At 39.3% G+C, this 12,061-nt stretch overlaps 1 protein-coding gene across 8 annotated transcripts in view; it reads right to left on the bottom strand.

The window, feature by feature from the left end:
- Positions 1-1,219: 1,219 nt before the first annotated feature.
- NCOA2 (nuclear receptor coactivator 2) overlaps positions 1,220-12,061 on the bottom strand; it is a 187,722-nt gene continuing 176,880 nt past the window's right edge. For all 8 annotated transcript variants that reach the window (XM_071554372.1, XM_071554368.1, XM_071554367.1 and 5 more), the window contains 2 exons: positions 8,320-8,409; positions 1,220-5,278 (listed from right to left, as the gene is read on the bottom strand). In XM_071554372.1, coding sequence (XP_071410473.1) covers positions 5,267-5,278; positions 8,320-8,409 — 102 coding nt within the window. In that variant the 3' untranslated portion in view covers positions 1,220-5,266. The remainder of the gene's footprint in view (positions 5,279-8,319; positions 8,410-12,061) is intronic.

Genomic DNA, 12,061 nt, shown 5'->3' with positions numbered 1-12,061 from the left:
CACTTCATAGTTCAAGAATCAAGGCAGAGGGCAGATACCATTGGCCCTCTATTTCCTTGTCATGACCTGAGCCTAAGCACATGGTGACAGCCCTCCTTTTATACTGGGAACAACACATGGAGAACCATAAGCAGTGACCAACAAGCTGGGGAATAACTCAAAACGTCCGGGCATCCCTGTTCTGTCCCTGTGAAAAGTCTAGCCTGCAAGACTCATTGTATGGTTTACTGTGAAAAGGACCTTCAAATGGCAGTGTCACTTTTTGTCTCTTTTGTCATGATGTCAGATTAGAAGAACTTGTTCATATCTCACATGCACTGGTCTCGACAAAGCCTGATTGAGAAAGCAAAGGCAGCATTTCTCTTTCATAAAGTCAGTTACATCAGAGGTAATTATTAGCTAGTAATATTTTGCTGCCAGGAGTCCCAGCTAAAACTGGTTTGTCTTCTTTGAATATTAATAAATTATAATTATGTCTAAAGGCAAGGCTCCAAATGGAAACATTTTGCCTTTTACTAGACAGATGTTTTCTCTGCTTGCTTCTGGCCTCACACTGGGAAGAAACATCCTCCTTCTCTGCTTTCCTTAATGTGGTGTTATTTTCCTCATATCTAAGGACCACCATAATTTTGCTGAAGCCAAGAGAACTGCAGGATAAGCTTTGTTTTGGCAGCAATGGTAAAAGTTTACCAGTATTTGAAGGTCTTTAAAATAACTTCAGCTTCTAAAATTTTAAATATAAATAAATTTTCTGTCTCATACATTTCCCTAGAGACAGCATAAGATCATTCTGATAATGAATTCTTGTGGTTAATTTTATTTTTTTTTAATTGACCAATCAAACCTTTTCAGCTGTCGCAAATTCATCACTTGGCATACCAAGGAGAACGAGTACATAACTTTATTCAGCCCTACTTCACATCATTTGAGGTCTGCCTCTGCTGACACCATTGTGAAAGACACTCATTTCATCCTGACTGATACAAAAAAGTATTCATAATGAACTGTTCTCACATTAAGCCACAAGATGAACATTTTCAGTTAATGTAGCATTATAAAGATGAAAGGATTTGCAAGTAACAACTATCTAGAATAAAAAAAAGCCTTCAACAAAGACTGCTGCCTTTTTAAAACCTACCAATCCATATTCCTTCTCCAGGGCTTTAGTGCTACACCTTATACCCTTCTGTGAACAAATGAAGACACAACAGAAACATGCTGAAATCTCTAATGCCATGTAAAACCCGAAGGCATTAAAATTTATTAAATGATGCAATAACAACAGAATTCTTTATTTACAATAGCATTATTTAACATCAAATAAGCAAATAGCATCAGCAAAGCAATATTAACTTGCATAAATGTATTTAAAATTTCTCTGAATATATCTACCTTTGCATAAACTGCTAACACTAGAAATACAAACATCAATGCAGGTGAACAAAGTGATGTTCAGAGTCAACTCCATTTTGAAAATAAATCACAACCTGAAACACTGTAAGCTTTCTCCTGAAGAACCATAGTTTATATATTGCTTAATTTTACCCTTGTATAATCTTTTCATATACACACATCTCAGATGCAACTTCATGATGAACTGTACAAATAAAACCCACAAATGACGTAAAGGGAAAAAAAATTAAATGACAGTAAATGTTGAAGTAGCGTGTCCATCATCTCTATTGAACAACATAAAGATCAAGTGATGATGCACTTATTCCAAAATTGTACACAATTCACTATACAAATATAATACATCAGACAGCTATGTAGGAATATACAAGACTTAAAAACAGATCTAAGGCATTATGCTAGATTTTAGCATTTTGAGGTTCTTGCACATAGCTTTTACCTGTAGTAAGAAACTTAAAAGATTTTGTTTTAGTCTACAAAGAAACACCAGGGAGAAAACTCTAATTAAAATCAAAGCCACTACAGTAAATTTTCTTTTGTGCAGAGAATGCTTTTGCTCTTAGGCAGCATACTACCATACAAATACTAGAAAACTTTTAAATTCACACCAACAATTAATGGCTTAAGTTGCATTTCAAAACTGATTGTGTATCTTTGGGTTCTGCAAGTGGAGCTGTGCCACCCATTTAATCTGTTAAGCCCATATGAATTTCACTTTTAAACAAAGATTAAAAAATGTATTGTATAAACTGCAAAAACATTGCTTTTAATTAATACAGGCCCAAAGGGATACCGATGTGGGACGATATTTTAAGGATTGAGTACAAATTAATTCCTTGTAGCAAAACAGCTCACTTCACTTTTTAAACTTACCACATTACATGAACACTTAAACAGGTCATATGACCATGTACATATGCTTATTTTTCACATTATGCGCCATTCACATTTAGTAATGTAAGTAGAACACTGATTAATTGTTCTGTTAAACAAAATCCAAGTACTTTCTCCAACAAATTTACTGTATATAGGATGAAAAATACTGATAATGAAGGGAATTGATTTGGCTTTTTTGTTTCTATAGTGATCAATATGATCAGAAGATACCTTCACTCACTTTTCTTTTTCATTACTTAGAAGATGATGAAAGTCACAATGAACCCAAATGGAGCCATAGTGATAGGTACAATCTCTTTTCTTTCAAAATGGCAATGGATGATGAATTATCACAATCACTACAGATAACCGTTTGCAGGTATGTTGTGAAATGGGACAAATTTAAACTATTTTGTCCACTGTGAAAAAGAATAATCTATCTGCAGAGGTTACAGTTAAAAACTGAAAAAGAATGGAATAGAAACAAAATTATTTCAAAACACATTTACACTTTGTGGTGCATGAAATTAATTTCTTCAAATTTATACACTTCTTATATAAGTAATTTTTTTTCACATACATAATGCAAGTTTAACACCAGTGTTGTAGTAATGAGGCTGTGGAGTTCAGGGCTGATGATTACTTTGGTTTCCCATCAGCAGATCAGATGATGGTTCAACTGCCTAAATACTCTGTTTGAGTTTGGTAGCAGAACAGTGACAGCTGAAAAAATGTTGTTTCTCCAGAACAGTGACACTGCCCTCCTTAGGGACAAACACAGGAACAGCCTTTATCGTATTTTCCTCAACCGTAACATGTAATAGGTGCTATTTTATTTGAACTCCCAATGAATACCAGAACAACCTTTCACTCCCAAAAGGCAAGGCTGGTAAGACACCATGACATCAAAAAAATTTCCGTTCCAGTTTGTGGCTTAGTGTCCTGGTTCTGGCCAGGGCAGGGTTAATCTCTGAAGTAGCCAGGAGAGGGCATGGCTAGGACCTGGAGGTTATCCTATAGCACCTCACCTCATTGCCGGGGCAGGGAATCTCTTCCAGGGCGATGGGCTCTCTTCTGGGTCAGCGTAGTGTGGTGGAGGGAGCAGTCAGGTACTGTCTATTCTTGGGGGGGTTGGGGGGTTAGGTGAAACGTTGCCTCTTTCTTGCACCCTCTGTCATTAGTTTGTTGCTGTTACTGTTAGTTTCTTATCTCATTGCTGTTTCCAGTAAAATGTTCTTATCTCAACCTGTGATCTTTACCTTTTGTGCCTCAGATTCTCCTCTCCAGCCCGTCTGGGAGGGGTAGAAGCAGCTTGTGGTTTGGAGAGTCTCAGCACTAAATCAGGGAGTACCATTCCTAAACCACAACAATTCGGAGTCAGCAGAAAGAAAACGGAGGTCAAACCCATCAATTTCTTAATATTTCAAGTCCTCAGAAACTGATGTCAGTATAGGAAAAGATTATTCCAACACAGTGGGCAAGGAAAAAACCAGCATGCCTTAACAGTGGCCTGCTTAGTAACAATTTTTCTAAGATTTGTTACGAAAGGATATAAACGTACAAAAATCAAGAATTGGTTCCTACAGTGGCTGCATATAATATAGGTTAGTTAAATGATATGAGCAGAATCACAAGGTTTAAAAAATAAGAAGTCTCAAGCCTACAAATTAGGTCTAATCAAGGCATTGTGATTCTTTACAAAACACTTTTCCAGGAGACACACACGGCTAAGAAGATATCTAATTTAATACTGAAGTACCTCATTTGGAATCAACTTCACAACATGTATATCTCACAAAAATTATACAAGTAAAACACTTAAGTTTTCAACTTAAATTATTGCTTGTTTACATATAAACTGGATTTAATGTACCTTACAAAACGTCCTTGTAGTTCACACTGCTTTAAAATAATCGGAAACACGACAGTGGTGAAGTCTGTAGTGATATCTGCTATAGGTATTACAGGAATTCTTATTTTCCCAGCTAAGGGGATGGGAATCAGAAATTATCATGCTTTAAAGCAGGTATCTTAGATATTATGCACCAATTCTGCCACTACCATAATCAGTACATGCATTACCATCGCACTTTGCTGTTTAGGAGTAACCTGTTCTTATATTCTATTAGAAAGAAGAGGAAGATGACAGAGGTCAGGAGAGCCAAGTTAAAAAAAAAATCAGGATATGATGATCATTAGGAATTTAATTAAATGAGAATGTAACCACCTTGTATGTTTGGACTTATGATTTGCATTATAAACACTACCACAAAACCCAACCAAAACACCCCTTATAAACAGCCCTCTCACAGGGTAATTTTCATCTGTTTTACAACTTTAACCCCATTCAAAATTGGTCTGTATAGTTTTCCGCATCAGTTGATCTTCTCTGACTTGCTGTCAGTGGAGCGCGCTTGTTGGAAGTCTCTATATGTACCAGACGTTGCTTCTACGCCCTCTTCCATGCCTACTCTCTGCCCCAAAATGCAGGCCTTAGTCTAAAACACCAGTTTTCAGACAGAACTGAATCCTTTGCACCAGACTGAGTAAGCCAGGGAAAACAAAGCAAAAAACCCCCAAGTTCTAGAACTAAACAGAAACAGAACAAGAGCATGGTTGTTTTTCCTTAAATACATACATTTAAATACATTCAATCTGACATGGTTTATGAAAATTGCCTGTCAACATTTACTTTGCAGGAGAGATCTAAGTTGCACTAAGGTGAATGCAGTGAACAGACTGAGCAACTGTCTGTATGATAGCTTCAGACTGTTAAAGAAGAGGCTGCTCTTCGGCAAAAACCACCTGGCTCCCCTCGGGAAGGCAGGGCTGAGTCCTGTCTGGCAGCGGGCAGTCGCCGCCAGTGCTGGCAGCTCAGCTGGGACACGACAAACAGACGCAGCTCTTCAAACTGGTAAGGATTTGGGGCCATAGGCCCAGTCAGCTGAAGAAAGGAGCAACTAAATCACCTTCAGGGTCAGCAGTATTTCTAAAAAAAAAAACAAAAAAAAGAAAGAGAAATTGAGGAAAACCAAATGAACTCTTCCTGTTTGGATGGTGAAGATGGATAGGTCAATGAGATCTGAGATGCTGCAGTGCAAAATCCACTGTCAACCATACACTGATGGAATAATTTAAACCTGAAATTGAATTGGAATTTATAAAGTCAAACTACCCTTTGTGTACTCAGATATAACTGACCTGCAATTTAATTCTCGTGTTATCAGTAGGGGATTAATTTCACTGCATTCTTAGGTTCTTAATTAATTCCAATGATCATGGATATTAGAACAATTCAGGATCATCTCCCTCTTGTAAATTCCCACTAAAGGCATGGCAATCGGGTTTAAGAGAAGTCTCATTCTTGGAATCTGTGCAAAATCTTTATGTGTTACTGCTGCATCACCCTCAAAGGAAACAACTGCCTTGGTTCACTTTTCCATTCAAGATTCATAATAAAAAAAGGGGAATAAAGAAGTAAAACAGCTTCAGCTCCTGATCCCTAGAGATGCTCTTTACCTCACATTTAATACCCTTGCAATGTCTTTACAAAAATACAGTACAAACTAGTTTCAGCTGAGTTCATTACCTTGTATGTTATTAGTTAAAAAAACCCTGAGGATATGGTTTTCAGAGTTGTTTTAAGACTGTCCCTTCCAGTGGCTGCAAGCTGTGCCTCTCTGTCTTCCTCCCCTTGCAAGTGCCTGCTCCCATGGGGTGCTGTGGTCAGTCAAGTCAGAGCCAATCCAGCCAAAACCCATTTTCCTTCTCCCCTAGGGTTGCTTTTCACTTGAATCCCATGGTTCTGGCAGCAGAATGGCTCTTTGCTTGCAGCCTCCTGCCATGCACAAGGAAGGTCCTGTTTGCTCAGGGACAGTGCTGGTGGTAGGCAGCTTTCTCACTGGTCCATGTGCATGCTGCTAGGCTGCCTTCTGGAAGTTGTCTACACCATGCTTGGGACTTCTTCACACTTTCCTCTGCATTCTCACAAGGCCTAGAAATGTATCTCTATTCACAAATCAGCGTCAAAAACTATCCTGCAATTCAGGAAAGTAAAATCCTATGTTCTGCAAATCTACTATTCCCAGCACAGCTGGTGCAGCTGGAGCTATTTGGGGTGACCAGACACAGGCAGCAGAGTGAGTCCTGATCCTGGCTTCTCCTTTCTTCGTCCCAACACAGAGACACTGTACTCACATCCCTCATGCCCTGACTAACATGGGCAAACTAAACTTTGATGTCTCCTTCTAACATGTTGAGAGGCACTTCAGGGACCCTGGTTTTTGAAGATAAAGTGTGAACCAAAGTGAAAATCCAAAGATATCCTCATTTCTAGGATGGACATTTAGCAAACAATATCTCTAAGAAAGAAATTAAATAAACTCTTCCACTACACCAGCACCTTGAAAAAAAATTATGCCCTGCAAAAGCTGAACATTAATTCCCTTCCTAGTTTTCTAATTACACAGTTTGAATTGTCTTAAAAAAAAGTTATGTAGAATAGTTTATTGCTCAGTCACATGAAAAAAGCAGCTATTTAATCTCTATTACAGTTCAAAGTCTAGTAAGAGATATTTATAATGTACATAAGCCATTTACATTTTTGTTGACAGTCAGAGACACATAAGTAGAATAAAAGAAAAATCACTAAGTGCAATCCAGTGTGCCTTTACAAAATAGTTCAAGGTTTTAATAACTGAATTTTCTTCATGTGAAATAAAACTGCTCTCATGCATGGCTACGGTCCATCTTATTGTCACAGCACTGACTCCATTACTTTAACTTTACAGCCCAGATATTCCCTGCTAAAATCACGCCACTCATTTCTTTCTACCTGTACTGTGACTTCTTCTCCATCTGCTCTTGTACCCCTTCTGTCACATCCACTTTATTTCCTTCTCTCTTCAACCATATTTAAAACCTGCCTCAACAGCCTTATTTCCTTTCTTTCCTCAGCAGTACCTGGTATTTTCTTCTCTGACAGTCAGGCACATGAAATTTAACTGGTTGGGGGATTCACTAGGTAGGACACTTTCTATCAGCCTCCCCGTACCTAAAGGGTCCCACAAGAGACCTGGAGAAGGACTTTTCATATGGGCTTGTAGTGACAGGACAAGGGAGCATGGCTTTAAACTGAGAGTAAGTTTAAATTAGTTATTAGGAATAAATTATTTACTGTGAGAGTGTGAGACACTGCAACAGGTTGTCCAGAGAAGTTGTAAATGCCCCATACCTGAAAGTGTTTAATTTTGGATGGGGCTCTGAGCAACCAAGTGTAATGGAAGGTGTCCCTGGCCATGGCAGGAGGTTGGAACAAGATTATATTTAAGGTTCCTTACAACCCAAACCATTCTATGGTACTGTAGTAACACCTTGGTATAGGACAGCCTTTGCTAGAGCCGAATATACTGCATCATTTTAATAATCATTGAAGTGACCAGGAAATAGTTGCAGAATAAGACTCTATGCACAGATCCCCCACTTTTGGAGACAGACACTTGTATGTTTATATGAACCACGAAGGTGTGAGAAGGGAAGTTTTAAATACACACATACAAAAAAGACAGGGATACAATGATACGCACATATGGCTACTTCCACCTCAGTACTTTCCCATTCCTCATTTTATGTTGGTAACTTTTCAGACAAATCTTCCTAATGTCCCCTATAACTGAAATTCCTTTTTTCTGACAGCAGAAAGCTTTACCTGGCCTGTGACCTGGGGGCCACGGTGGAGCGGGTGCACAGGCGGCGCCAGCCGCTAGATGGCGTCTGCCCCGCACTGCTCAGCCCCGCTGTCCATCTGTGCCGTTCGTCCGTCTCTCGCCCATCCCTCCCTCCCTCCCTCCCTCCCTCCCTCCCTCCCTCCCTCCCTCCCTCCCTCCCTCCCTCCCTCCCTCCCTCTACCAGCGCGCAGCTCCCTCGCGTTGATCACTGTTGTCCGGTAATGTATGTCAGTAAAAAGATACTGTATCTATTCCAGCCCACAGCATATTCATAGTCCTGTTGCCTCTGTATGCAGTTTCTTACCCGTGCTGCATCTCCGTCCTGCTTTATCATATCCATTCCAGGCAGCTGGTTTGGAAAAAGATTGCCTCCTCTCATAGCAGGATCATTAACCTATTGGTGAGAAGATATTAAGGAGAATGAATTAAAAATACAGTGGGAGGAGGGCAGGGAATTAAAAAGAAGCATTATAAACCATTACACTACTTGCACATACTGACACCCACTTCTGAGGTAATGCTGAAGTCAGGGAAGTGACTGCACAGCTGAACACCCTCCTTGCACAGCATGTGTTTGACTCATATTATTCTGCTTCACAGTCAACAACAAAGATTTCATTTCTGATACTATGACCCTTGTGCACATTTTATAAAGCAAGCTCCATAAAATAGGTCAGTGTTAATCTGAAGAAGACAACCCCGCTACAACAGTTGTGAAAGTAGAAACATGTAACTGCATTGACTTAGTTTTAACGACCTTACTTTTCTGTTTGTAAGCAATGGGAGAAAGTATTAAATAAGAAAATGTGCAGTGGCATGCTGCAAAGATAGTCTCCACAATTTTCTGAACACAGTTGCAGGAAAGTATTGAAGCTGTGCTTTTCTGCAAAACCAAAGGGTCTGTCATGCTTAGTTATGTGGAAAGAGTGTTTTGCCAAAATTACAGCACTGCTTTCGTATTCAAAGCGTTAATCTCACCATGTAGGAACTGGTATAAAACACAAAACCGAGCCCTTCAGCAGGGGTCCGAAATATCAGAAAAATATCTTCTCTCAGAATCTTTGTTGATTTGGTTTGCTCCGTTACTTCCCTCAGAGTAGACAGATGTGGTAACAGTGAAGATATGCCCCTCTAGATTTTGCTGGAAAGTGTCACCTGCTTTTTAGAAGACTTGTCTTGCCAAGGAGAGGAGATGCTGCCTGTGTCCTACCTCACTTCACCTACAGCAACCTGGTGCAGCATGGGGGGAATCACAGAATGGGTAAGGTTGGAAGGACCCCCTTTCTGCTCAAACAGGGTCACCCTAGGGCATATTGCCCAGAATTTTGTCCACATGGATCTTGAACATCTCCAGTGAGGGAGACTCCATAACCTCTCTGGGTGGGGAAAGAAAACTTGTTCCAGTGCACAGTCACATGCACAGCAAAGTACTTCCTCATATTCAGGTGGAACTTGAAGTGCATCAGTTTCTGCCCATTGCCTCTTGTCCTATTGCATGGCACTGCCAAGATGAGTCTGGCTCCATACTCTCGACACCCTCTCTACAGATACTTATCAAACATTGATGAAGCCCCATCTCTATCTTCTCTTGTCAAGGGAGAAGTCTTCTCATTTCAGGTATTCCTGACTTTTTTCTCTTGCTATTTATTTATTTTGAAAAATGTTGCAAAGCTAAATGCAACCACATGAAAACATCTCAAGCAGGACCTTCAAATGCTGACAGAGAAAAGACTACAGTTCAATGGGAAAAGTTAAAAGCTGAAAATACTTTTGCCATAGGAATTTGAAACTCTGAAGGATTTGATTGTTTGAAAGTGCTGAAAGCCTCCTTGTGATGCTTTCTCCCTCTTAATAGAAGTGGGCCAATTTTTAAACCCAAATTTGAAAATTTGAATCAGAGGGAAGAGGGCCACATTTTTTTCATTCATACATTCAGAAAGAAAGCAGACAATTTTTGTGGCTTTCTCTACATGCATTTGACTAAGGAACAGAATCCATGTTTGAATAGTATCTCCTGCTATCGATCAACATTCGTCAGAGTGCACAAGCACAATGCCTATTCTGATTTTTCAGGAGACAAAGGGAGGTAAAAATAAAAAGCATAAATAAATAAACTGTACACTGAATCAACAGCAGTTTTGGAACAAAAAGATGGCTGCATGATTTGCCTTCATGGCACTTAGGATAGGTACAGGAAAGGAAGGTGGTTCCAAGCTGTCTACTGTGAAAGTAGCAAAGGCATCAGTGAAGTTCCTGTAACTGAATCTCTTTGCCAGTAATGATGCGAGAATTCTGACTGACATTGTATCAGATTCCAAAAAATATCTCTGTTTAGTTATATGAATACATTTACTTCAGAAGAGCTTAAAACAGAACATCCCACATTCACACATTAACTTTTCTGACTGCAATAAAAAATTAGAAAAGTATGGGGAAGGACAAAGAAATGAAAGGGTTTTTATAATTTTCTGAAGACAGGTCATGTGGTGTCATCAGATACAAAATCTGACTAAAAAAAGACGGAGGATGTTCTACAATTCTTCAGCAATCAAGTGTATTAATACAGCTTCCTGCTAATAAAGCAGATTTATATACAAGGTGTCTAACAAGACAAGTTTCCTACCATTCCAGAGCTCCTTTCATCCAGTACGCTGAGCAAAATCAAGATAACTCTTCTTAGACGCTATGATAATTTTGGCCTGAAGAGTTTGGCCTGTGCAGATTAACAAACAACTCCTTTGAGTGGACATCTATATAATAGGAGTTTATTTCATATAGTGAAAAGCCTCTTCTCTTACATAGGTTTCAAACTTCTTCTTTGATAGCTCAGCAAATAACATGGATCCATGATGCAAAGTAAGTAACAGACAAAACCCACGGCAATAGGTGCATTGTGCAAACAAGATAACGAGGATAAGGACAAAGTAAGATATGTGAATGCTGGAACACCAAGAAGGTTTACTTTCTTGATGCCTGGGGAAGCTGTTTTGGATAAAGGAAGCGCAGACCTGCCAGCTAGCATTTCAGCATTCCTGGATGCAGCCTCCTAGAAGAAAAGCTAGTAACAACAGACTGACGAGCTTTAATGTAATTATCAGAGAGATGATAATGAGACAAGGTCTGGTTCCTCAAATACATAAAGAAGCCTCTAAGTATCATAAATAACAAGTTCAGTTTGGACATGTTTTTATTTGGTGATGCTAGGAGCCTAGGTAGCAAACAAGAAAGGTGGAGATACAGAAGTGTGAGTAGATAAATAGCAAACTTAGTATTTCTGCGCTCTGGATGTATCTGTATGATACAGCATAGTGCCATAATGAGAGAGGAGACAGAGACAACGGAACCTGTTTGGTACCAAAGGTAATGTACCTGCTTCTGACCAGGTAAGCAAGTCCAAGCACAGCTTTTTACTATTAGGCAATACATCTTCCACAACCATCCAGTAACAGTGCTGAGTTTTTTTCAAAAGCCAGAATACATTTGCAGTGTAATCACTGCTACTCATTGTGGTTAGGAACAGACAAGCATGTGAAGTTCAAATAATGTATTATGGAACAAAACCCCCAGCATTGACTAAGTAAAGAGAAGTGTAGGTGACAATATAAGAAAACCCCAAAGAATGAATGAAATGGCAACAGTCAGCAGAGTTTCAGAAAACGCAGTCATTTTGAAAACTACCAGTTACAAGAAAAAGTTGAGCACAGTCTAGGTAAATTGCTAAACAAGGACGTCAAATAATAAACAACTATGCCCTGAAAACAGGAAAAAAGAGTATCAATTTAAGTATTCAAACAAACATTTTCAGCTATTCATATCTCAGGAAAGAAAATGTAAAGCAGCACAACAAACATTCCTGAGGACTAAAAAGTACTGTCCTGTGGCCCAGAAATGGTCCTTCAGCTGTCAGTTGGCCACCTTTGAAACAGATGAAGCACAAAACATTTGCTTATACATGACACAGTGCTGGGGTGGTAAATCAGGACGAAAACAGGTTACTGTGACAGTATGAGCCATGGGACTTTGCTCAAACAGACTACATCTAAGAA

Source organism: Pithys albifrons, chromosome 4, assembly GCF_047495875.1.
Source record: "Pithys albifrons albifrons isolate INPA30051 chromosome 4, PitAlb_v1, whole genome shotgun sequence".
NCBI classification, from domain to species: Eukaryota; Metazoa; Chordata; class Aves; order Passeriformes; family Thamnophilidae; genus Pithys; species Pithys albifrons.
The sequence above is the reverse complement of the archived record's forward strand: the minus strand, read 5'-3'. Positions and strand labels throughout refer to the sequence as shown.